Source organism: Myotis yumanensis, unplaced genomic scaffold (genome assembly GCF_028538775.1).
Source record: "Myotis yumanensis isolate MYYU_CA2020_CCGP unplaced genomic scaffold, mMyoYum1.0.hap1 SCAF_1, whole genome shotgun sequence".
Classification (NCBI taxonomy): Eukaryota; Metazoa; Chordata; class Mammalia; order Chiroptera; family Vespertilionidae; genus Myotis; species Myotis yumanensis.
Window position 1 is genome coordinate 27,307,576 of NW_027223752.1, and position 27,666 is coordinate 27,335,241.

Consider the following 27,666-nt stretch of genomic DNA (forward strand, 5'->3'; position numbering starts at 1 on the left):
GGAGAATGAAATAGAAACATCAATGATGAGAGAGAATTATCGATCAGCTGCCTCCTGCGTGCCCCACACTGGGGATCAAGCCTGCAACCTGGGCCTGTGCACCAACCAGGAATTGAACCGTGACCTCTTTGTTCATAGGTCGATGCTCAACCACTTAGCCACACCAGTTGGACTGAATGGCATAATTTTAAGGGAAAAATATATGCATGGAAACAAACAAAATAGTGGACATTTATTGTATTTACTGAGTATGGCTCCAAGTGCTTTTCATTAAATTCTCAGAAAAAATGTTAGACATACTTCTCCTTACTTTACAAAGCGAAGCAGCTAAGAGATGAAATTGCTTACCCAAGGCCATGATTTGAACCTGGGTGTCCAGTGTCAGATGCTTTTTGTATATGAGATATTTAATTATTAATTGCCTTAATGTAATGAACATAGGTAACTCCACTGTGGAATTTAAATTAGTTTGAACACATAAAAGGGTTTTCTCAGAATATTTCAACTTGAATGTCTGCTGTGTATTCTTGGGAGAGGAAAAGGGGGAGGGGGGAACAGTATTTGCCCTCAGTATTTAGAGTTGGTTTTGAGGGCACAAGATCACACATGAAAGGCGTAAGAACAGAACCAGGAACTTATAAACAAGAGCAAATTAATGAAGTACAAAGTAAAAGGCATGTCTTAAAATGTGCCAGGAACTTTTCATAACCAATGTTTTTTACTTCTAGCCATCATCTTTCACAATGCTCTTGGTTCTTTTGGAGTATCTAAAGATTAGAAATACATACATACTAGTAGAAAATAACAAAAACAAAATGAAAATGAAAAGATAAATTGCTCATATTTACTGATTTGTGTGATTTTTATCTAAATTACAGAAAAATTATCCATAGGAATTTTTATTAGTAGAGTTTTATCTTGACCACCCAAGTAATGGCAGAGAAAGACTTAAGAGTTTTAAGAGGTGTGGATTTTTTTCCACAGAAGTTATCCCATAAGGCAGCGATTCTCAACCTGTGGGTCGCGACCCCTTTGGGGGTCAACGACCCTTTCCAGAGGTCGCCTAAGACCATCGGAAAACACATATATAATTACATATTGTTTTTGTGATTAATCACTATGCTTTAATTATATTCAATTTTTAACAATGAAAATACATCCTGCATATCAGATATTTACATTACAATTCATAACAGTAGCAAAATTACAATTATGAAGTAGCAATGAAAATAATTTTATGGTTGGGGATCACCACAACATGAGGAACTGTATTAAAGGGTTGCAGCATTAGGAAGCTTGAGAACCATTGCCATAAGGCTTAGGTTTATGTAGAAAAAAAGTCACTGAGGGATAAATTATATTACATTCTTTTTTTTTTTTTTTTACAGACAGGAAGGGAGAGGGATAGAGAGTTAGAAACATCCATCAGCTGCTTCCTGCAAACCCCCCACTGGGGATGTGCCCGCAACCAAGGTACATGCCCTTGACCGGAATCGAACCTGGGACCTTTCAGTCCGCAGGCCGACGCTCTATCCACTGAGCCAAACTGATTAGGGCAATTATATTCATTCTGCTGCCTCCTGCATTGGCTGGAAAGATTGGGGTACATTGGCTATTATTTGCTAATGGGTCCTCATTTTGGGGGAGGGGTGATGAAAATGTTCTAAAATTAATTATTGTGATGGTGGCACAACTCTGTAAATACACTAAGAAACTTTGAATTGTATACTTTAAATGGGGTAAGTTGTATATAGTATGTGAGTTATATTTCAATTTAAAAAACAACTTCTAATGAGTGGACGTTGTGGTAAAATATACATAACGTAAAATTTATCATTTTAGCCAATTTTAGGTCTACAGTTCATTGGCATTAAGTACATTTTACAATGTTGTGCAACCATCACTACTATCCATTTCCAGAATCTTTTCATCATCCTAGTAATTAATTTTCAATATACAATTCAAATTCGGAAGCAGTAGCTTGACCTACTTAATTTTATGCCTTTAGACTCTACAAATACTTGCTTATAAAAATTGAGTTTTGTTTCTCTAAAGTTTTTTGCCTTTTCCATTTGTTTCCTCTCAAACCTGCTTTTTCTTTTGTGTTCTCCATCTCAGATAGTGACATTACTATTCATTAAGTGGTCAAAACAAGGAATCCCTATTATTGTATTTTCTGTCCTTATTTGTTCCCTGTGTATTTAATCACCAGAGCCTGTGGATTATTCCTCCTTAAACTTAGCATGATTCCTGTCTCCTTTCACCTGGATTTAATAGTCAGACATAGCAAAGGGATCAGTCAATGAAGGTAAATAAACAGGGCTGAAAATTAGAAGACATCCATGAAAAGAGTTCCAGTAAAATTTTTTGACTCTTTGATGCTTTTTCTGACTCTAGTTGGTCTGTCCCTCCTAGAAAGACAAGATTCATTTCAGTCTACTTTTGAAATATACTAGTAGTCATCCCTCAGTTTCTGCAGGATATTGGCTCCAGGACCCCATGGATACCAAAATCTTTGATGCTCAAGTCCCTCATATCAAATGACGTAGAACAGCCCTGGCCAGATGGCTCAGTTGGCTGGGGTGTCGTCCTATATAGCAAAAGTTGCAAATTCAATTCCCAGTCAGGGCACATTTTAGGTTGGGGGGTTCAATTCCCAGTTGGGTTGTTTCTCTCTTGTGTCTTTCTCTCATGATGTTTTTTTCTCCTCTCTCTCTCTTCCTTCTTCTCTATCTAAAATCAATTAAAACATATACTCTGGTGAGGATTTAAAAAATAAATAAATAAAATGGCGTAGTACAATGCATACAATCAGCCCTCCACATCCGTGGTAATCCAAGGATGTGAAACCCAGGGTTACGAAGGGCCAAATATATGTTTATTGAAAATAATCTACATGTAAGTGGACCTGCACAATTCAAACCCATGTTGTTCAAGGTTCATGCCTGGGTTGTGGGCTCTATCCCCAATGTGGGGCATGCAGGAGGCAGCCAATCAATGATTCTCTCTCATCATTGTTGTTTCTCTCTCATCATTGATGTTTCTCTCTCTCTCTCTCCCCCTCTCCCTTCCCCTCTAAAATCTATAAATATATTTTTTTAAATGCTAGTCATGCTTTTGCTTCCAGCCTTGGTGCTTTATGGAAATAGCACTTGGCTCATTCAGATCCTTTCTCAAGTGCCACTTGGATGAGGCAATTATCTTTTTGTTGTCTATCTCCCACACTGGAAAGTAAGCTCCATGCAGGCAGCAGTTTTTCTCTTTCATTAGATACAAAATAACCAAGGTCCAGAACAGTATCTGGCACATAGAGTGGGTCTCAGGATATATTTAGCTTGTACCTGCTTGTCTAGCACAGGATACATTCTCCCCTTTCTATGTAATCTTCCCAGTGAGATTTTTGCCTTGGTGTAATGGTCTTTATACCACGTTTATATCTCCTACTAGAGGTCCAGTGCACAAATTGGTGCACGGGTGGGGTCCGCTGTCCTGCCCCTGATGGTGGGGGGCTAATGAGGAGGAGGCTGCTGGGGGAGGTTGGCTGACTGGCCATGCCCCTTGACCAGCCCCACCCCCAATCGGCAGGGGCCGTGGGCAGTTGGTGTATGTCCCACCCGGCACCCCAAGATCAGGAACTGTGCAGGCGCTCCCAGAGCACCAGCACATGCATTCTTTCGCGCACTCCCTCAGTCTCCTCCTTGAGCTTCAGGGCCGCAGGAGGTGCGGTGCTTCCTGGGAGTTGTAGTGTGCGTCCTCCACAAAGGGCCCTCCTGTTTGAAAGAACTACGCCTCTTAGTGTGCCCCGCACAAGGGCACCAGGCGCTTGCTCAGGAGTGGAGGACCCAGGGAGCCGGCTGAGGCAGGAGGAGGGAATGCGCTTGGGCGCAGGGCCAGCCTGTCCTGTTCATCCCAATCATTGTAAACAGGTGGAGGCAGGGTGGGCCAAGAATGGGGCACCCGAGGCCAGGCAGGGGCGCAGTGCAGAAGGAGGCTTCCTTGGCTGCAGTGGCAGTGTGAGCGTGAGGAGGCGGTGGCTGCGGTGGCTGCGGTGCGGGTGGGCAATTGTGTGTCAGCGGGCAAAGGTTAGTGAGGGGCAGCAATGGCGTGCAAGGGTCTCAGTGCGCCCCCCTCGCGTGCCTGGGGAGCCCTCTCCGCACCCGCCTCACAGTAGCGTCTGTCAGGCAGCCTGCAGGGCTAGGATGGAGTTGGGGGTGAGGGGCGTGGCTGCCCCTAGTGCGGGTTCTTCCAGGCAGGCTTTTCCTTAGTTCTTGCCCTCTTTGCTGTGTGTTCCTCCCACTTCCTGGCTGGGCCTCCCTTGTAGCAGCCTTATTTGTAATTTGGTGCTCTCAAGGTCTGGAGGAGCACAGCCAGGAACCAAGCCCCTCTCCCCTGGGGCTCCAGGCCTCAGGGCAGCTCTTGGGCACCTCAGAATGGGAGGGGACCATCGGGGTTAGGGCCAGCCAGGGGAAGGGGCCGCAGGAGTCTGGGGGGGCCTGATGGGGCTGGTTGGCCACCGCAGTGCGCGTCATAGCAACCGGTCGCTCTGGTCATTCTGGTCATTCCACTGTTGGGTCGCTGGGCTTTTATGTATAGATAGATATCACTAGCAAATATATACATGAAGTGAAATCTTTATTATTTAATTATTTTTATATACTAGACTTCTGAGGTTTTTTTAAATAATAGGCTTCCCTGAGGTTTCAAAAATGTTAGTAGCCTCCAAGTTCTACTTCTTTAGTGTGTGTGTGTGTGTGTGTGTGTGTGTGTGTTTTGTGTTTGTTTTTTAATCCTTACCCAAGGATATTTTCCCATTGATTTTTGAGAGAGTGGAAGGGAGCTGGGGAGAAAGAGAGAGAGAGATATCAATGTGAGAGAGATACATCCATTGGTTGCCTCCCACACTTAGGATCGAGCCTACAACTGAGGTACATGCCCTTGATCGGAATCAAACCCGAGAGCCTTCATCTGGGGAGCCAACTCTCTGTCCACTGAGCTAAACTGGCTAGGGCTAGTATTTGTTTTTAAGTTTCTCTAAGAAACCCCATAGCCTGTAGAAACTATATGCACAGTTTCTTTTAACTCCTACTTGAGGGACTTAACACAAATATGTCATCTTTTTCTATAATTGACAATATTGGACTTGATGAAATAGTTCATTAATATGGAATAAACTAGTCCGGTGCACGGATTCGTGCACCCGAGGGGTCCCAGATTGCGAGAGGGCGGTTCTTGGGTGATGCACCCCGGAATCAGGCTCTCTCCTCTCCGGTTCATCACCACAGCTCAGCAGCTTCTGTGTTGAACATCTGCCCCTGGTGGTCAGTCCGTGTCATAGCTACCGGTCGGACGGTCACTTAGCTTTTGTATAGAGAAAGACTAGAGGCCCAGTGCACAAAATTCGTGCACTGATAGGGTCTCTAGCAGCTGCCAGCTGCCGGCCAGGGCCTCCCTCCCTTCCCCTGGCCTGTCCTGTTCCCTAGTTGAACCCCGGACAAATTCCTGGTCGAGGGGACAATTTTCCTACTACACTTTTATTATGTAGGATAATATGGAACAACCTCTGGGCTCCTAAAAACCCAGAGACCTCAGGAATTTTTTTCTATTACAGTTAGTAAACATCAAATCCAAATGTTCACTGGTCAACCCTACTTCCCCTTTCTTAAAAGAAGTAAAAGTTATTTGTGTAACTCTGATTTCCTGATTAAGTGGAATCAGGAATCCCAGCAATTCTCACTATTAAAGAATATGCTTGCACATGTAAGGAATGTTCTGTTTACATAAGGTCTGTTTAGTTTAAGAACATCTTCAGCCCTAGTACAGTCCAGCCTTCCTTAAACTCTTTGTGTACATTCATTCTGCTCAGTTTCGCCTCTTTTAAAATGGAACTCAAGCCCTCTACTTTCCACACAAACCCATTCCTTTGTTCTAATTCAGCAAAAGTGTGAGTCCTAAGACAATTATTACTTATTGCCAATATTTTCATATTTGACCTCAGAATTTCAGTTTCCAGTCTTCGTAGGAAACACTTTTTTTTCCCCCTACAGTTTCAGGAGAATTTTTGTTATACGTTGATATTTTGCTCACCCAGAGATGTTTCAAGCTTTTTAAATTCCAAATTGACATTTTCAGTGAGCATGACATGTTGGTCCATGCTTCAGTACTACAGTGATGTCATTTACTAAACTCTTTCTTTGCTGAATATTTCTATACTCCATTGCATCCTAAAAGTTTCAGTTATAATGTCCTATAGTGCTACTAAAAGGCAGTCTTCCAGGAGGCAGCCTGAACACAATTAGCTGCCAATACTGTGCCAGGCTTCCATCAACCTCTCCCACCCTCTTAGCAGAATATGTACAAGAAACACCTAGTACTAAAACATCTAGGGCAGTGGTTCTCAACCTTCCTAATGCCGCGATCCTTTAATACAGTTCCTCATGTTGTGACCAACAATTTCATTGTTGCAAATTGAACATAATTAAAGCATAGTGATTAATCACAAAAACAATATGTAATTATATATGTGCTTTCCGATGGTCTTAGGCAACCCCTGTGAAAGGGTCGTTCGACTCCCAAAGGGGTCGCAACCCACAGGTTGAGAACCGCCGATATAGGGGAAAAGGTGACTATTGGAATGAAAGTAGATGCAGAGATAGAAAATAAATGGCCAACATTGTCAGATTTGTGCATTTATTGATATGATTATTTTAAAAGGGAAGGGAGGAAAGAGTAAGGCCCAGGCCCTTTATCCTTTTGTTTCCTGCCTTTAACTCTGAAGTGCTGTTTTCATAACACTTACCCTGTCTTAATTCCTGGAACACCCAACATAAAAAATTTTGATTTTTTTTTTTTTCTAATTCAACTTAAACAACAAAGGCTAAGAGAATGCCTGAGCCTACCACTGTAAAATCTATATGGTTCTGTTTTGGGCTTGGTTTTTTTGTTTGTATAGTAAAAGGGTGATTATTAAATTATAGTAGGATATATTTAAGATTATGAATTGAGATATCAGAAGTTTAACCTCATTCTAGTTTTTTTAAATATATTTTTATTGATTTCAGAGAGAGAGAGAGAGAGACAGAAACATCAATGATGAGAGAAAATCATTGATTGGCTGCTTCCTGCATGCCCCCCACTGGGGACCGAGCCTGCAATCCGGGCATGTGCCCTTGACCAGAATCGAACCTGGGACCCTTCAGTCCACAGGCTGACACTCTATCCACTGAGCCAAAGCAGCTAGGGCTCATTAAAGATTTTTAACTGGAGTTGATTTTCCAAGTATTTAAATTTTTATTTTTATTGAAGTGTTTACATTCATACAGTGAAGTGCACAAATCTTATGCATTTGATTCAATGAATAAAAACACACCCATCTAACCACCATCTGATCACGGAATAGAGTATTTCTAGTATCCCAGAAGACTGTCTTGTGCTTCTTCTAGTTCATTCCTCTTTGCCAAAGATAAACCAGTATTTTCACTCTGTATATTAGTTTTGCCCATTCTTGAAATTCATATAAATGGAATCTTACATACAATCTTTTTTTTTAAATATATTTTTTATTGATTTCAGAGAGGAAGGGAGAGGGAGAGAGAGATAGAAACATCAATGATGAGAGAGAATCGTTGATTGGCTACCTCCTGCACTCCCCACACGGGAGATCGAGCCGGCAACCCAGGCATGTGCCCCAACTGGGAATCGAACTGTAACCTCCTGGTTCATAGGTTGATAATTAACTACTGACCCATGCCTGCCGGGCTTACATACAATCTTTATATATAATCCGTCTTTTGAACCTGGCATATTGTATTAATCAGTATGTCTTTGAGATTCACCCATATGTTTAGTTGGAATAATGTATTTATTGCTACCTAGTATTCTATTGCTTGACTATCTTACAGTTTATCTATTGTGCTGATGGGCATTTGGGTTGTGTATTGATTTTGGCTGTTATCAAGAGTGACATTCTTGCCCTGACCAGTTTGGCTCAGTGGATAGAGCGTCGGCCTGCGGACTGAAGGGTCCCAGGTTCGATTCCAGTTGTGGGCTCATCCCCAGTAGAGGGTGTGCAGGCAACAGCTGATCAATGTGTCTCTCTCATTGATGTTTCTAACTCTCTATCCCTCTCCCTTCCTCTCTGTGAAAAATCAATAAAATATATTTAAAATTTAAAAAGAGTGACATTCTTGTACCTGTATTACCTGTTTTTTTGGTATACAATTCTTTTGGGTATATACACCTAGAAATGGAATTGTTGGGTCATAGAGTAGGCATATGTTCAGGTTTAGTATATCTTTCTTTTTTTAAAAAAAATTTAATTGATTGATTTGAGAGAGAGAGAGAGACATTGGTTGTTCCACCTATTTGTGCATCCATTGTTTGATTTCTGTATGTGCCTTGACCAGGGATCAAGCCCTCAAACTTGATGTATCGAGATGACACTCTAACCAACTGAGCTACCCATCTAGGGCCTCAGTATATCTTTCTTTTTTAATGCTATTTTTTAAATTGATTTTTTTTGAGAGAGAGAGGAAAGGAGAGGGATAGAGAGATAAAACATTGATGAGAGAGAAACATCATTGATTGGCTGTCTCCTGAATGCCCTACTAGGGATTGAGCCCGCAACCTAGGCATGTGCCCTGACAAAGAATCAAACTGGTGACCTCTTCATTCATGGGTTGATGCTTAATCACTGGGCAACACCGGTTAGTCTCAGTGTATCTTTCTTATCAGGAGGTAAGGTGGGTTAGTAGTTGACCTGGTAATATTTAGAGATATAGTAATTGAAGCAAAATACACTTTTCTCACTTATTTATGCATTCATTAGTTGATTCTTGTATGTGCCCTAACCAGAGATCAAACCTGAAACCTTGGTATATTGGGACAATGCTGTAACCAACTGAGCTACCTGGCCAGGGCTGTTTTTTTAAAAAATGCTTTTGAAGGGAAAAACCACAGGAGTAAAACATGTTCCTTTTTACTCTGCAATATAATTCAACCAAAGTAATATATATTAGAAAAAGTAACTTTCCAAGCAAAACAAGACCTTGGACAGTTGGTTAAAGTAAATGATTGATAGTTAATACTTTATTAGACATAAAATATTAAATTAAGGAGATAAGAACTATCCACAATGTAATGTTTTTGATAGTATAAATTAGAACATGGCGATGGGTAGAATTTTTCCATATTTTATCCCACCTCAAGTGCCTTAACTTGTATTAATGCTGAAAACTAACTGAAACCATTTTGGGGGCTATCTGTTTTATTTGGGGGACCCTAAATTGAGAGAACCTTTATTTGCTTTAAGGTTGTGACCTTTAAGAAGAAAGGGAGGAGGGGAAAAGAAGTGCTTTGATTACAGATTTTTCCAGCCCATGATAATTAACTGGAAAGTATAAGCCTGAAGAGTAGCAGTAATTTTATTTTATTTTTCCCAGGAAGGCAGATTATATCAGCATATCCAGGAAATCTAAGAAGATTAGGAGCTGTGTAATGGAATATAATGTGAGTTAGGAGAGCAACTCTGGCTGAACATCATTTATATTTCTGTCCTTTATTTTGAAAGAGTTCAGTTAACACCATAAATGTTATTTTTGAAGTTTCAGACTCAAACACATTTTATTGATTATGTCATGTTATATAAAAGTTCATCAGCTAAATTGAAAAGTATACTACTATTTAAGCAGGTGAGTACATGCTGTATTCTTTGAAACATAAATTCTATGTAAATAGCACTAATTCCATATCTTTGCCTTAAGACAAAATAAGTAATAATACAGTAGTTCTTTCAGACCTTAAGATTACATGGCTGAGAATTCTTGATTAAGACTTGATTAAAATATTCCTTTTGAAAAGGGCTGAATATACAAGTGGTACAACTTTACAATCTATTTGGCTGTGAATAATAAATGTAGTTCTCTAAATCTAATTCTGTTTTGTAAAAGTGATTTAAAGTTATCACTATGTCATGTTTATTAATAGGTAGATAATTGTGCCCTAACTAGTTTGGCTCGGTGGATAGAGCGTCAGCCTGTGGACTGAGGGGTCCTGGGTTCAATTCCGGTCAAGGGCATGTACCTTGGTTGCAGGCACCTTCCCAGTAGGAGGTGTGCAAGAGGCAGCTGATCGATGTTTCTCTCTCATCGATGTTTCTAACTCTCTATTCCTCTCCCTTCCTCTCTGTAAAAAATCAATAAAATGTATTTTTTTTTTTAATAGGTAGATAATTGTGATGCTTCTTCCATCTCTGTCCTAAAAGGGCTTTCTGTTTCCTTAAAGGAATTGAATCTAATAATTCCATCACAACCTATTGATAATTTCAAATTCATTACTTCCTTCCTGAGCATAAAGTTTATTAAAGATATATGCTGTGTTCTCTGAGAAATGAATTACACACACTTACTTTCCTCTTTCATGCCAAGCTGTGGATTTTTATAAAAGATGTTCTAAAAATGGTTTCATTCTAACAAACCATATTGATGCAGTCTAAAAGGACCGCCACAGAGTGAGGTTCAGTTGTAAAGTTCACGAGAAATTAGTAGAGGTTTTCTCCAAATTGCTCTTATGCTTTTTATTGCACTTAAAAGTAAAGATTTATGTTTGAAAAGTAGAGAAGAATGCTGATTTCTTATGTAACCATCTATGCTCTTAGGCAAGGATAAAGACCTCTTAAGAGTTATATATTTTTTAACAAAGCTAAACATTCTAAAATTAAATTTTTTATTAAGGTAACATTGCTTAAATAGCAAATTTCAGGTATGCAACATTATAATTTGTTTCTGTATACTCTATTTCCTGCTCACCACAAAAGTCTAGTGTCTCTCCATTACCGTATATTTGACCTCTTTACCCATTTCATCTTCCCACTTTCCTTTCCCTCTGATTACCACCTTTCTGTTGTCTATATCTATGGGTTTGTTTTTGTTTTGTTATGTTTATTAATTTGTTACTTTTTTGTTTTATATTCCATATGAATGAAATCATACAGGTTTTGTTCTTTTCCATCTGATTTATTTCACTTAGTATAATATCCTCAAGATCCATCCATGTTGTCACAAATGGTAATTTTTCATCTTTTTTATGACTGAGACCGTGTGTGTGTGTGTGTGTGTGTGTGTGTGTGTCACATATCATATCTCCTTTATTCACTCATTCATTGATGGACACTTAGGTTGTTTCTGTATCTTGGCTATTGTAAATAATGCTGCAGTGAACATGGGGAACATACATCTTTTTGAATTAGTGTTCTTACAAGTAGAGAATTGTTTTTCATCTGAATTTATAGCTGCCAGAATGTAGGTTGATAATCTCAAGTCTGATATTTATTAACATAAGAAGGATAAATAAATTCTGGTATACCTTTACAAAGGAGTACTATTCAGCAATATTAAGGATATATAAGTTGGGGATTTTAAATGCCTATTCCCAGTATCTTTGGGTTGTATATGCATGTGTTAATTTAGATGTATTTTCTTTTGGAACTCTTATTGTCAGGGAACAGATGATGAATGGTGAGAGTGAGATTTCCATTTCTTTCATTTAAAAAAAAAACACATTTAAAATTATATAGCAATTAGTGGAAAAGTTAAGGTCTAAATCTCTTAATATTTCTTTATTGATTATTTTTCTTGATATTCTTGGAATATATTTATTGGGATTTTTAAATAAAAGGCTTTTGGTGCATGATAGGAAAACAGCAAGTTGCAAAATGATAAAGTGAGCATGAGAAAAATTAATGTACACTATTATGCAAATATTCACTCAAGTTTTTAGAAACCATCTTTAACGAGATATCATTTACATACAATGAAATTCACCAATTTTAAGTGTGTAATTCCATGAGTTTTGACAGATGTATAGTCATGTAATCATACTACAATGAAGGTAGAGAGTATTTTTGTCACCCCAAAAGTTTCCTCATACCCCTTTGCTGCCAATCCTTCCTCCATTCCTTGGCAACCACAGATCTGTTTCCTGTCACTATAATTGTCTCTTTAAATTTTTCTATAAATGAATTCACACAGTGTATATAGTCTTGTGCCTGGCTTATTTAACATAATGCTTATGAGAGTCATCAGCATTGTTGTAGCAATTGTTTCTTTTTATGTTTTCTTTATCTTCTTGTCATCTTTCCTCTACCTTTCTGAATGTAGAAGCATTTTTTAAAATGTATTTTTATTTCAGAGAGAGGAAGGGAGAGGGGAGAGAGGAATGGAAACATCATTGATGAAAGAGAATCATTGATCAGCTGCCTCCTTCACACCCCCTACTGGGGATTGAACCCGCAACCCAGGCATGTGCCCTGACTAGGAATCGAACTCAGGACTTCCTGGTTCATGAGTGGACGCTCAACCAATGAGCCACACTGGCCAGGCTAGGAGCATATTTTTAATAGCATTACTCTGTTATTTCTGTTGATCGAATTTTCTCCTAGTAGTGGGTCATATTTTCCTATTTCTATGAATGCGTGGATTGTTTTTATTATATGTCAGATATATTTCCATTATTAGGTGTTGCATTCCTTTTGATAATTTTGGACTTTGTTCTTGAAATCAATTGGATCCTTTTGAGACTCGCTTTTAAGGTTTGTTAGAGTGGGTCAAGCACAACTTTTTATTCTCAGGCTAATTTAACTCCATTACTAGTGTGATACCCTTCTGAGGTCTTTTCATGTGGGTGGGTGAAAATAAAAACTATTGCCAACTCAGTTGGCTGCATTCTGGTGTATCCTTCCCCGGCACCTGATGGTTTCTTCTCATACTTATGCAGATCAGCACTCTGCCAGAGGCTCAAAGAGCCCTTCCATAGATCCCCTCATCCTCTCCTATACACTGCCCAATAAATTCTAGCCTCCTTAGCCTCTCCAACTCCCATGTCTGGTGTCCTCAAGTGACAAGACTAGGTTCCCCACCCTATGCAGCAGATTAGGACCTATTCTAGTAGCACAGGGACAATCCAAAGGCTCACCTCCTGTTAACCTTCTCAGTCCTGCACTGCCTGTGGCCCAGTACCTGGAAACCATTGTTTTATATACTTCATCCAGTTTTCTGTTGTTTATAGCAGGAAGATAATCTAGTCACTGTTATGCTATCATGGCCAGAGTGGAATTCTCTTCTTTTGAGTAAGAGTGAGCATATATTGCTATATCTAGAGCACATGGCTCATCATTCCTTAACATACTTAAATATAACACACTTTAATGTCTGCTTTATTATTTGTAAGAGTTATGTCATAATTTTAGTGATGTTCATTAGAGTTCATACTAAGCTAATCTATGTTTGAGTGTTATTTTTTGGTCAACTTGAAATTATTTACATAGAGAGTATTAAATTCGGGTTATTTGTTAATCCTCACCCAAGGATATTTTTCCACTGATTTTTAGGAAGAGTAGATAGGAGAGAGAGAGGGAAAGACAGAGAGGAACATCGATATGAGAGAGACACATCAATTGGTTGCCTCCTGCATGAGCCCCGACCAGGGCCTGGGCCAGGGAGAAGCCTGCAACCAAGGTACATGCCCTTGGCTGGAATCGAACCCCAGGACCCTTTGGTCCATAGGCTGACACTCTATCCACCTGAGCCAAACTGGCTAGGGCAATTTGGGGTTATTTGTAGCAAACATATCTAAAGTAGCTTCCCATCAATGATGGATATAGTAGTATTCTAATTCTAAGGAAATATATTAACCATTTGTATTTCTGGTTGATTGATTTATCTTTTGAACAGTATGATGTTTGTTTTTTAATATTAATTTTCTGGCTTTCTAATATATGTGAGAAAATGACTGCAAACCTTTTTTTTCTTATTGGATTTATTGGGATGACATCTATAATAATAAAAGGGTAATATGCTAATTAGACCAGAAGTCCTTCTGGGCGTCATTCCGAATGTCCTTCTGGACAAAGCCGGGGCCAAAGGAAAGCCTGGGTCCCAGGTGCCAGAGGGAAGCCTGTGCCGGCAGCCGGGGGAAGGAAGGCCTACTCTTGCACGAATTTTCGTGCATCAGGCCTCTAGTTGGTTAATAAAATTATATAGGTTTCAGGTGTACAAGTCTATAATACATCCTCTGTGTTTGTATTGTGTGTTCACCACTCCAAGTCAAGTCTCCTTAAAGCATCACCATTTATCCTCCTTCACCCTCTCCGACCTCCCCCAACCCCCTCTGCAAACCTTTTCTTTACTTGGGCATATTCGTAATTAAGATCATCGTTTGAATTCATGGCTTGCTCTCTATTACAGAACAGTTGTTGGGACATCTATTCATAGATTGACCTACCATAATGTCAAAAACAGGCCAAACGTTTAGTCACTTAGCAGTTAGAGAAATGTATGTTTCAATCCATTGGTGTTATAGGGAAGGTGGACAAAGTGGGATTAAAAATATGATTTTAAAAGGACACATATGTAATACCCTTTGTAATACTTTAAGCAATAAAAAAATATGATTTTATATTATTATGGATATGCTGTTGCTGTCTGGTAGGAGTTTTAGGGAAATGGTAACATAAAATCAGACTCTTAAGAGGAAAATTTGTGTCTCTACATGGCTTTATCTCTGGTCTTATATGTAAAATTATTCACAGCACCGTTAGGTGGAATGAATATTAAAGTTGAGAGACCTAGATTCTAGTCTCAGCTGTGCCACTTACTACGATGTGACTTACCAGCCAATCACTGCCTTGGTGAGAGTCTCCTGATCTATAAAATGAAGATGAAAATAAATATCCTACCTACTGCAAAAGGATAGGGTGTTAAATGAGATGACAATGTTTGAGGACGCTAATGTGCAATGGAAATATTAGCTGTTAAACTTATTTTGTGCATTACTATAAAATCTGTTGTCAACACCTAGTCTGACAGAATACAAAGCAAGATATATTTATATTTCATACAGTTTGCTGTGCAAAAATATTTTATGTTGGAAAGGAAGAAATAAATCATAGGACTGATTGACAGAATGGAGATAGAAGCGATTGCTCTCTTTTTAATATTATTTTATTTGTTTTCCCATGATTTTCCAGGCAAAGAGTGTGTACAGCAGTTAGCTGAAAATACTAGGTATTTCAGGAGACGTCTGAAAGAGATGGGCTTCATCATCTATGGAAATGAAGATTCTCCAGTGGTGCCTTTGATGCTCTACATGCCAGCCAAAATCGGGTACGTTTTATTGCACAATACAAACTGGTCTCTCTAGGCTTAAGGTTTCCGTGATATGAGACTCAGAATTAGGTATTTTGGTCTCTTCGTGTTAACATGTATTCACTAGATATGCCATTGATTAGTGGATTCCAACTTGTAAAATATGTTAACTTGTTAGTCTTTCATTAAACATACATTTGAGTTTAATGCACTCTTCTGGGGGATTGAGATACATCAGCAAACAATACACAAAAGTAAAAATCCCTCTCCCGTGGAGCTTACGTTCTAGTGGGGCGACAGACAAACATAATAGATAAGTAAATTATGACACATGTGAGAGGGTGTTTAGAGCTATGGGAAATACAGAGCAGATATGGGGCATTGAGCATGCCCTGTGGCAGGCAGTTTTACAGCATTAAATAGGGTGGTCAGGGTGAGCCTCAGTGGGAAGGGAACATGACACCTGAGCTTAAAGGACAGAGAGAGTTAGCCACCTGGAGAAAGAAGCTTTTGTGCAAAGGCCATAAGGCAGGAACATGCTTAGCCAAGAGAAGAATAGCAAGGAGGTGAGTGGAGCTGAAGTGCAGTGCCCATGAGGGCGAGTGGTGAGCCATGCAGTCAGAGCATGTGCTTGCATAATTATCAAAAGTGCAGATTGCACCAGCTTCTTTGGCTTGTGCAGGGTGTGTATAATAGGAAGCCTTGTCCTAGAATGGCTTCCAGTGTATAACAAAACCAGAAGACATTTGTAAAGCAAATATGAAATGAACCAATACAATTATTTGCAAAATAATAACATGCAAAATTGTTCCAGAGATGGAAAATAATTCAGATTTGTGAGTTTTGACTGGTTCTTAGATATAAAATTGGATAAGGTTTAATTGAAGTCATTAAAGGAGCAAATATTTGATTCATCTTTGAATCCCCAGTTACCCACCACAGGCCCTGGCATTCAGAGGCCACTCAGTAATGTTTATTAAAATGAATAGGAGGGAAAATTCAATCAGGGAACCTAGAAACATGGTGATTCCTACGATAATAATGAGGGGGAAATTGGGCAGGGGTGCTCACTGAGGCAAAAAGAGTTCAGTTTTCAACAGGAAGTCATATGGGCAGTTGGCCTTACGGCCTTCAGAAGCAACGGTGGAAGTGAGCCAGGCAGAGGTGTAGAATATTCCTCATTCTTGAAATAGAATTATCATGAATAAACTGGAAGAGTTATTCAGTCTGGAGGACTGACTGAATCTAGAACCCTTTCTTTAGAGAGGACTGTGTCTATTTTGCCCTAGTGAAGCTGACTGTGTACATCATAATTAAGACTTGGAGAGAGTGCAGCAGAATTGGAATAAATCACTAGACAGTTTGGGAACATGAGCTGAAGATGCAGGCACTCAGGCCCTTGCTGCCACAAAGGAAGTACATCGAAGACTGTACTGGTACTAGAGGGAGTGGGGACTGGCTGGTGCTAATGTAATTAGTTGCTAATGTAACTAAAATGTGTGGGATTCTTATTATTTTCAAAAAAACACTTTAAACAACTAAGGGGAAAATACAAAAAGGATTGGTAAGTCAAAAAGAGGAAAAGACAAAGAACATAATTTAGTAAATATAACAATTTACATGAGAGTTAGAATTATGTTATTTAGACAAGATACAGAAGTGGAGCAAAGTCACATGCCACCAGGTTGCCTTGGGGTTGGGGGTTAATGAGAGCTGGGTACTCACACAGCTGGAGCCTGGGGATGTGCTGGCCTCACAAACACCAAAGGAAACCCTGAATTCCAGAGGCAGATTGATGCCCACCTCAGTCAAAGAAATGCCTGGTGTTGGGGGGTTAGTGCTACCAGGCCATTTTACCAGCAGAAGTCCATGGTACAACAGATCCTCTGCCTCCTTATAATCTTAAGAGTCTTCTAAACTGCCAAGCCTAACATTTCAAGAGCCAGGTTTTAAACGCTAGTTCATTTTGAAGCCTCTGAACCACTGTTACATGTCTGGGACACTTTAAGGCCAAAATTGCAAATTACTTTAGGCAAGCCCTATTAAAAGTTGGTCTCTGCCAACTGTCTTCTTCACCTTTGTGAAGAAAACCATTTGGGAGACAACCACTTTTGGACTGAGTAAAAAAAGTCTTTGTGAACTGTCCGTGTTAACTTGAAGAGGAAATTCCTCATAGAAGTCTCCAGCGCCTCTCACTCAGGAGTTTAGCTCATTCAGCTCTGCAGGACCTCTGTACTGTATGCTTTATGACTCTCCCTGGTTTCTTTTCCTTGCTTTCCCTTCGCAGCGCCTTTGGACGGGAGATGCTGAAGCGGAACATCGGAGTAGTTGTGGTGGGATTTCCTGCCACCCCAATTATTGAGTCCAGAGCCAGGTTTTGCCTGTCAGCAGCTCATACCAAAGAAATTCTTGATACTGTAAGTAGACACTTTAACCTTGGTATAAAATATCTTATACTAAGAGGGCCTGATTATCAGATGAAATTATTTGTTGATCGTGACGTTCTTTGAACACCTAAGATATTTACCAGTAAAATAGAGGAGGGAATATACAGTGCTACTTAAAACATTGCTGTTTACCAAAAAAGAACAAAGAAAAACCATTAGCATCACCCACCAGACCCTGTGTGATCATGGGGACTTTGGGGAATTTTTTGGCTTCATCTTGTTCCACGCCCTCCCTCTTTATGGCCTCTACAACTAACTATACAGTTCTCTTTCTACTCTATGTTTCTACTCTAAATGATCTTGTTTGGTTTTTTTGTCTAGGATTTTCTTTCTTGAGCCTTCTCTTATCTTTTCCCTGCTAATTCCTACTCATTCTTCATATCTCCACTTAAAGGAAACTGGCTCAAGGCTATTCCCAAACCCTCTTGCTTGATGTTTCCTTGGAATCTTAATATTTCTCCTTAGCGCCCTAGCCAGTTTGGCTCAGTGGCTAGAGCATCAGCCTGCGGACTGAAGGGCCCCAGGTTCGATTCCGGCAAAGGGCACATGCCCGGGTTGCGGGCTCAATTCCCAGTAGGGGGTGTGCAAGAGGCAGCCGGTCAATGATTCTCTCTCATCATTGATGCTTTTATCTCTCTCTCCTTCTCCCTTCCTCTTTGAAATCAATAAAGAAATATATTTTAAAAAGAAAAGATTTCTCCTTAGGGAATTATTCACACCTTTCATTGTTTATGGAAATACTCTCCATTAGATAAATCTTGAGGATAGGAGCTAAGTCTATTTTGCCCATTCTCTATCCCAAGACCTAACATAGTACCAGGCACATTTATGATAGCATTGCTGAAAGAAGATTTAAGTAAATGGAAAGACATCCTGAGTTTGTGGATTGGAAGATTTAATATTGTTAAGATGGTAGGCAGTATAGCAAGATCCATAAATCAATTGTGCAATCCCTATCAAAATCCCAATGGCTTTTTTTGCAGAAAGTTTAAAGCAGAGCCTCAAATTCATATGGAACTATAGGGTCCCCAGATAGCCAAAATAGTATTAAAAAAGAAAATTGAAGTTGGAGGACTCAAACTTCCTGATTTCAAAACTTACTACAAAGCTATAGTAATTCAAAACAAAGGGATTCTAGCATATAGATGTACTTATAGACCAATGGAATAGCACTGAGAGGAATAAACCCAAGCATCTGGCTAATTAATGTTCAACAAGGGAACCAAAGCTAGTCAATGGGGAAAGACTAGTCTCTTCAACAGATGGTGCCAGGCAATTGGATAACCACATGCAAAATGATAAAGTCGGACCCCCACAGCATGGGTGATCTTAGAAAGCATTATGTTAAGTGAAAGAAGCCAGACACAAGAGACCACATTTACACAAAACATCCTGTAAAGGCAAATTCCTAGGGTCAGCCCTAGCTGGTTTGGCTCAGGGGATAGAGCGTCGGCCTGCAGACTGAAGGGTCCCAGGTTCGATTCCAGTCAGGGGCACATGCCCGGGTTGTGGGCTCGATCCCTGGTGGGGGGCGTGCAGGAGGCAGTCAATCCATGATTCTCTCTCATCATTAATGTTTCTATCTCTTCCTTCCTCTCTGAAATCAATAAAAAAATATATTTTTTAAAAATTCGTAGGGTCAGAAAATAGATTGGTGCTCCTGGCTAGGTGACTCAGTTTTGAGCGTCATCCCGTACACACACCCCCACACCCCGCCCCCCCCCCCCCCCAAAAAAAAGTTGCAGATTCAATTCCTGGTCAGGGTACATACCTAGGTTGCAGGTTCAGTTCCTGATCAGGATATGTATGGGAGGCAACCAAACAGTGTTTCTCTCTCTCTTTCTGTCTCTCTCTCCCTTTCCTCTCTCTAAAATCAATAAACATATTGAGGATTTTTTTAAATTACTCTTTAAAACTAAGAAAGAAAAGCAAATCTATTGGTAGTTATCAGGTCTAGTGGTAAGGGAGGAATGAGGATTGATTGATAGGAGTATGAGGTTTCTTTTTTGAGGTGATATGCTTTATAATTAGTGATGAAAGTTGTACAACTCTGAATGTATTAAAAGCATTGACTTGTACACTTTGAAAAGGTGAATTTGTGGCATGTGAATTGTATCTCATTAAAGTGTTATTTTTAAAAATAAGAAGGGCAGTGTTATTGGTTCAGGAGCCCCGCTGTTCTAAAATACTCTTATTAAAGGACCACACTCAACCCTATAATTAACACTTTTTTAACTAACAACCCATCTTACCCTGTGATCCAGAGGTCTGGTGTAGACTCTTTGTTAACAAATGGTGGTCCTTGTAATGGTTCCTAATTTCTAATCTAACCAGGTAACCCCACATAATAGCCGGCAGTTTCTAGTTACAATTTTACCTTTTATGTAAATAAAACTTACTCATATGAAATATTTGGTTTGGGATCAGAAGAAATTTTGTTATCTAGATCCCTTTGGGCTACTGTGGGTTTATTCCTATCTCTATTCATTTTCTTTTTTAAATTGATGACGAAATATTAAGTTCTTCTGAAGTTTGAGTTCATAAATGTCCTTTACTCTGTGATCTTAGTAAGTCATGTGTTGTTTTAAATTAACAAATTCTATATCAGAGGTCAGGAGCATAAATGGCTAATGGGTTCTCACAGCTAAAATTCAACCTTAAATTGTTTCCATATGGAGCTTTCAATTAAGCCTCTTCTCAAAGGTACCACTGTTCTGATAACACATTGAAATCCAGCTCTTACTTGCTTTTTATATCTTTTCACATTTGGAGTGAAGAATGTTTTATCTTATGCTGGAATAAATAAGGAATACTATTAGTGGGCTTTTCCTCTCTACAAACACCGATTTTTAAAAGTTAAACTTAAGAATAGGTAAATGTGGCTTTTTACTAATAATGAACTGATTCCCTCTTCTGAAGTAGAAGGTGTACATTTTTACATGTTATAACCATAAGTGGACAGAAGATGTAGATGGCTTGATGGAATGCAGAGAGTTACAGGGCTTCTACTGCCCACCTTACTGTTTCTTATGAGATGGTGTCATAGACCCATCATCTCCGAAGCCAAGCGCATTCACCCCAGGCTTGTTATTAGACTTACTAGGTAAAGTCCACAGGTCTGGGGAGTGAGTAACAGGGCTGCAGAGCTACCGTGAATTGAAAATTGCATTCTTTGACCTATGCCAGGTTCTTTTATTAGAAAGTCTTAGCATCTAGGATTTGAAACATTTTGCTGTCTTCCTTGAATTTCTCTGAGATATATCTGGGGCTTAGAGTTTTCCTATCCTTGCAGTAAATTTTTCTCTTGAGAAATTCTGAACACATCCCTTTCTTATATTGAAATCCTCTATTTTGACTGTGTGTGCTGCTTTTTGGAAAGGTTAACTCTGTGAACTCTGATTCATATGTTGCTGTATGTATGTCATATTTCAAGAGCTTTTTTCTTCAATACACATAAGAGACCATACATGGATTGCTGCTACCAAGTAGACCAGTGTAGCAATCAGGAAGACTTTGCCTTTTATAGCTTGCCTTACTGTTTGAATTGTCTTATATAAAGCCTATTTTCTTTGAAAAATAAAGGGCTAATTTTACAGGAAAGGACATTATACTGAGCAGAGTTTTGATGGGAAGATGAGATAATCTCCCAAGATTGGGGTTCTGGAGCTCAAATCGAGCTCTGTCCTTTCCCTGCTCCTCCCTTACTTGCAGCCCGTTCCTCACCCACACAGTCTCCTCCTCAGGTTTCCACTTGTTCTTCCTGAGTCAGGGCAGCAGTCCACTTTGGGGACTTTCTCCATCTTGCATCTGGGAGGCATCTCCGCGCAGACTTCTCGTCAGTTTTCTGGAGCATGATACTGGAAAGAGTAAGCACTGAAGTATAAAAGGAGAGAGAACACATTGTGGCCGGCCTGGCAAGTCCAGGGCACATGTTCCTTTTCCTGCCAAGCATAACATACTGTGGTGAATTATACCTTTTATCCTGAATGCCTGCTATTCACACCCCATTATTCATGGTCAGCCCCACGTTCTTGCTCAGAAAGCAGCTCTTTGCATAGCTGCACTGTGGTCCGGCCTGAGTAAGTGCACTGGATGCAAACAGTCCCACCAGAGGATGGGAAGCATCGGCCACGCCTGCAGCCCCTGGCTCTGACCACCTCTGCTCTGTCTTACGTTTCAGGCTCTCAAGGAGATAGATGAAGTTGGAGACCTACTACAGCTGAAGTATTCCCGTCACCGGTTGGTGCCGTTGCTGGACAGGCCCTTTGATGAGACCACATATGAAGAAACAGAAGACTGAGCCTTTTTGGTGCTCCCTTACGGAAACTCTCCCTCACCCAGGACAGTGTGTGGCCTTTCTGAGCCAGTTCCAGGAACCACACTTCTGTGGCCGTCTCACGTGAAAGACATTTTCTCAACTACTGACGGTGGCCACCTCCACTCCAAATGGCATTTTGTAAATAGGAAAAACTGCTCCACGTCTTCCTTTGCTGCATTTCACCTTTTAAAAAAGGTGACTCACTTTGCTTTTTTGTCCATTAAAAAATGTTTTATTTTATAACTATCCTATTTGTGAAATCACGCTGACCCTAGCCTGTCTCTGCTAACCACGCAGGCTGTTGCCCTTCCCCAGCCACCTCGCAGCCTTGGGCCCATCCAAAGCTGCCAGCCGGCATCACAGCCTCAAGACTCACCTGGCCCCCCCCGCCCTCGGGAGCAAGTGCCTTCCACTTACTTCCACTCCAGATCCCGGAGGTTGCCAACCTGGGAATCCTTATTTAACCAGTCAAGTAATCAACCAAAGTGTTCTGCTTTTAGTCTTAAGTTTAGCCTTTTAAGAAAAACAGAAAACGTTGACACTGTTGATATTCTCCCTCATTGTGTAACTCCCCCTGGTCTAGAGCCTCCCAAGTCGTGGTCTTGTTCCATTTACTGGAATGGAACAAGGATTTCTTCATTCACCATCAAATATTTCTTCATGATGGTCACTGTCTGGGGGTATGTCCAGTTTCTGGATTCTTCCCAAATTCTAACTTAATGCCCCCACCCCCTACGTAGAACACTTAAATTGTTTTAAAGGCACCCCACCCCACCCTGATCAGACCTCCGTGGTGAAGCTGACTCACACTTCACGATTCTGTGTTCAAAGCTGCTCCATGGAGTGATGTGCAGTCCTGCTGGGTGAGGGGCAGGGGCAGCCAGAAGAATTGATTACCACTTGCAGAACCAGACTGTCTGTGGTTTGCTCCTTAATGCTATCTGCTTTTCAAAATTATGATGGCCTCTGCCTGGGTCTGGGTCCAGATTAGGATTTAAACTGATAAAGGGAAATGTTGGTAAATCCTCTGCTCAGAAATCATTTGTCATGTTCCTATAAGGATTAAAGTTATTAACTTGCCCTTTTTAGAAGTTGGCCCATTTAAATATCACACTTCTGAGTGCTGGTTCTCTTTATTCTTGATGTCCTAAGACAATTCTAACCTGACATCAGGGGTTTAGTCTCCCTTGCCTTCCATTACCTTCCCTTCTTTTAAAGAAATTCTGAACACATATCTGTTGGCCAAACTGGCACCGTCTCTACTGACTCTGTTTTCATATCAGGTAAGGGGACTTCTTTCAGAGAGCTTTATGCTGCTTGACCAAAGAACACATCTGAAAATCACCATGTTAAAGTTCTTTTATTTATTTTTTTCTGTTAACCAAAGCTTCAGTGAAAAGAACTTTAGACTCTATTCTGCGCAAGATCAGCTTGTCTTTTAGTAGCCATCAGGTATGATAGGGAAAGATTGAGAACCCAATGGAAAAGAATCCTGTGAAAGTATTTTTGCACATCTCTAATTGTGAAACCACTCCTTTTATTGGTAAGAATTCTCAGTCCAGATTCTCTTGGGCATCTTATCATCAGCTGTGGTATGTTTGTGCTAATACGTGTAGTGAAGGATGTATGCAATATTATTGTTTGTGAAGTTTTGTTTTCGTGTCTCAACTTGTCTTTGATCACTCTCAGCAACTGAGAGCCTTAAGCCCTTGAAATGTTCCAAGGTTTCATTTTACTTTTTTAAAGAATAGCAAGGGGTGAATAAAAGAACCATGTGGATATGCGGGGACTATACTTAGCATGTACAAGCTGCAGTAAGAAAGAAATTGTGGTGACCAAGTAACTCGTCCTGTAAAATAAAGTGCATTGCTACCCTTTCTTGCACATCTAGTGTCTCACCCTAGGACCCCATAGAGTACCAGATGGCTTTTGCACTGCAGTTACTATGTAGTGGTGTAGGGTTTGCAAAAGTCACAAACTTTACGCAATGAACTTACTTGCTAGTCTTTATTTTGGCTTGCATGAAGTCAGTGCAATATAAAATATCAGTATGGGCATTTAAAAAGTTAGATATCACTTTGCTGGCATAAAATTATTTCAGTATAAAAGTAGTTAAATTATAAGTTTATTTTGAAGAAACAGAAGTCCTATGATCGATCCAGGACCTCTGCTGTCTAGAGGACAAAACATTATACATGCTGGTTGTCTCTTTTTGAAACTGTAATATAAATCTAGGATCCAGTCATATAGCAAGTATCATTCTTTAACCAAGCCCTTGGGGGAATACAAGTGTGTATAAATACAGTCCTTGAGAACAAGTCGAAATCTGGGACTTGTAAGTATTGTTTAGTACATGGTTTAACACAGCCGGATTTGATAATCTGATGGGATTCAAACAGGCATCAGCTAACCGTGACTACCAAAGCTGATCATCTGAGTCAGTCAATGCAGGTGTGACTCAGCCTTATCACGTTTCCTCATCTCTCTCTTTAGCAGTCTTGATCCATTCCAGGTTTAGGAGACTTTTCTGCAGATTACATCAAAACCCAGGAAATCTATAATGAGGGGACATCAAAATCACACACAAAGAATGGAGCAGATAGCAGATCATCCTCCCACCTTTGCCCTAGAATGTGATGTACATTCTAAAGCACGGAACTATAGGAAATGCTCAGGGGCTTTGAAGCATTTTTTCAACTTTTTGCTTTGCTTTGGAAAATTTCTTCTCTATTTAAAACATCCTAGTCTCCAGAACCCCAAAGTCTCTATTTTAAACTTTGATGATAGGCTGAGGATTTCAGATGGTCAAAACACGCTTCTTCCTCATGTAGTCACGTAAGGTGGACAGAATATCCTACATAACTACTGAGGACTGTGTGTGCCTAATGCCCTTTCAGAGGCCAAGGAATTGGATATTCTTCCCATGAATATATCTCTATACTCCCTCCCTCCTGTATTTGGCTTTTCTTTCTTTCTGTCCTTGATTTTTAGAATTCCACAGGCAGTGAAGAAAAAGATTTGAGGGGATTCTTGTTTTATTAGACTTCATAGAGATGTAACAGAACTTGTCTCCCGGTTCTCTTGTGCAAAGAATTGCTGTGTCCTAACTCCCAGGGTGTCTCCTGGTGTTCTAGGTAAGCCAAAATGGATTCTAATCTCTACTTGCTAAAACCTGTGTGGTTAGGCAGTGGGGAGAGTAGTGGTTTTCCTTCTGTCTACCTTCATGAAGATCCAGATCTGGAGCATTTCACACAGGTAAAATCAGCATAGCCCAAAGGGATTGTGAAGGTTATAAAAGTCAAGATTCTTATAGCTGTTGAGCAGCTGTTTGCTTAAATGCAGTCCCAGAACCTATAGATGTGCTGCTACCTATTTATCATGGAGGCTCAGTTTATCATGGAAGCTCATTGCCCAGCAGGCATCTTAATCCATTAAGCCAGTTAATCAAAACACCGCCATGTAGAGGAATGCATGTCCATTCTCTCCTCAGCTTTATCCTCATGAAATTTAGTGTCCAGGCTCCTAGCCAATTGCTATGTGCCCAGATAGCCAAATTAGAAGGCTGGCTTCCTGCTTATCATACTGAAGAAATGCTAGGACTAGCCAGTGATCCATTTGCTCTTAATTGTATGGAAAATGCTGTTGCCTCTTTTGTCGTTTCCAGTGACCTGTATTCCAAGCATCTTTTGCTATGGAGTGAGTCTTTTCTAGGGAGGAAACCAAAGGGATTAGCTGGAACCCCTATTGAAAATGTTTATTCAAGTCTTCTGTGGTGAGTCTGCAGGTATCACATTCCCAGTCCACCCTTGGGAGTGGCTTGGTTGGGGAGCTGTGGGCAAGGTCTTGCTTACTGCATAGTACACATGAAAAAATGGCCTTAAACTGTGATTCTTTGTGGTATGATGAGATATAATAAACTGACCCTGAAGAATGCACTGGCTCTTAAACTGCAGTTACCGTGTTTTTAATGAAGCAATACCCAAAGCTCTGTTCTTGTGGAGCAGTGGTGGGGAGGTTAGCAGAACCTTGATGGGCTAAGTGTCCTGTCTTGCTGCCATCTGCATGGATAAGTGGATCCCTCCATGTACATGGAGCCTTGAGCCAAGTCACAGTCTGCTTTTCCAACACAACTCCCAAGCTTTTTGTGCAAAAGCTTGGTCCCTTGGTTCCAAGGGAGTGTGGGACATGTCACGGACTAAGGTGGAATGGTAACTTGTCTCCCTAAAGAGGTCTTACTTCTGTGATGTTAAACCAATGGTTGGAATGACAAAAGTCATTCTTGATGGTTCTTCACAGGATACTGGTGAGATGCTTACAGCCTCAATGATCCCTCTCTGTATAAAAGTAGCTAACATTAAGAGAAGGGGAAAGAGAAAATAAGAATAGACAAATAGCTTATGGGGAGCTGAGATCTTACTTTGTTGGCCCATATTTTTCCATTGACCAATTTGCCTGTAACCTGGAATTTGCAAGAGGTGCTGTGATAACCCCTCTCCGTTGCTGCAATGCTCATATAATCTGACAAAGTGAGAGAAGGGGAAATTCAATAAAAATGTAAGTGATATTAAAATGTCTTTCTCCCTTACCCCTGTCTCCCTTTTTTGCCAAGTGATTTTTTTTTTTTTTTTTTTTACTTTGTTGGATGACTGGGAAGCTATAAATAGTGGGTTGGGGTAGGTGTATGAGCTTTAAGAGTGCATGTCAAGAACTGAAGGGTATCAGAGGGGAGGGGGGTTGCAGGGTTGGGTGAAAAGGTGAAGGGATTAAGAAAAAAACAAACAAACTCATAAACACAGTGTGGGGATTACCAGAGGGAAAGGACGGTAGGGACAGGCAGAAGCGGGTAAAGGGGATAAATGGTGAGGGAAGGAAACTTGATTTTGGGTGGTGAACACAATACAATAGACAGATGATGTGTTATATAACAGTACGCTTGAAACCTACATAATTTTATTAACCAATGTCGCCCCAATAAATTCAATAATTTTAAAAACTGAAGGGGAGCTACTTGAGATAACTAACGGAGTTGCCAACCGGTGGTCCGTAAGGTCTGAAAGGTTGGCGACTGCTGCTTAAAAATCATCCCATACAAATATATTGGTTTGCCCCAATAAGATATTTAGAAGTTTACATCTGCCTTTATTCATCAACCAATAAACGTTGGGTGCTATTTGCATGCCAGGCACTGCACTGAGCATTACCAATAACAGCAACAAACAATTAGATATGGTTCCTACTTTCTAGTAAACAAATAAGCACATATACATATATATCCTTTTACAAACTGCTAAGTGCCATGAAGGAACAGTAAAGAACACGGTAAAAGATTGTCACCAGGGTCTGGTTTAGACAGGGCTGAGACAGAAAGTGTCTCTAGGGAATGGAGGACTTGAACGACAGTGTGGTTGGTGCTCCCTGAGCAAAGGGGAGATGATGAGGTGGGCTGGGGAGGAGGTGGTGCCGGCCTGCTGCACTGGGCTGTCCTGTGCACTGGGGACCACTAGTGAGAAGTTTAAAGCATTGGAAAAGAAGCACTCGATTTGTGGTGGTGTTTTAACCCTCACCCGAGGATATTTTTCCATTGATTTTTAGGGAGAGTGAAAGAGAGAGGGAAAGACAGAAACATCGATGTGAGAGAAACACATCAATTGCTTGCCTCAAGCATGAGCCCTGACCAGGGCCCGGGTTGGGAGGAGCCTGCAACCAAGGTTCATGTCCTTGACTGGAATCGAACCCAGGACCCTTTGGTCCACAGGCTGACACT

The 27,666-nt window shown here is 40.4% G+C and overlaps 1 protein-coding gene across 1 annotated transcript in view; it reads left to right on the forward strand.

The window, feature by feature from the left end:
- SPTLC2 (serine palmitoyltransferase long chain base subunit 2) overlaps positions 1–25,849 on the forward strand; it is a 98,764-nt gene extending 72,915 nt beyond the window's left edge. The window contains exons 10-12 of the mRNA XM_070415906.1: positions 15,020–15,155; positions 17,425–17,554; positions 21,765–25,849. Of these exons, the coding sequence (XP_070272007.1) occupies positions 15,020–15,155; positions 17,425–17,554; positions 21,765–21,884 (386 nt within the window). The 3' untranslated portion in view covers positions 21,885–25,849. The remainder of the gene's footprint in view (positions 1–15,019; positions 15,156–17,424; positions 17,555–21,764) is intronic.
- The last annotated feature ends 1,817 nt before the right edge of the window (positions 25,850–27,666 follow it).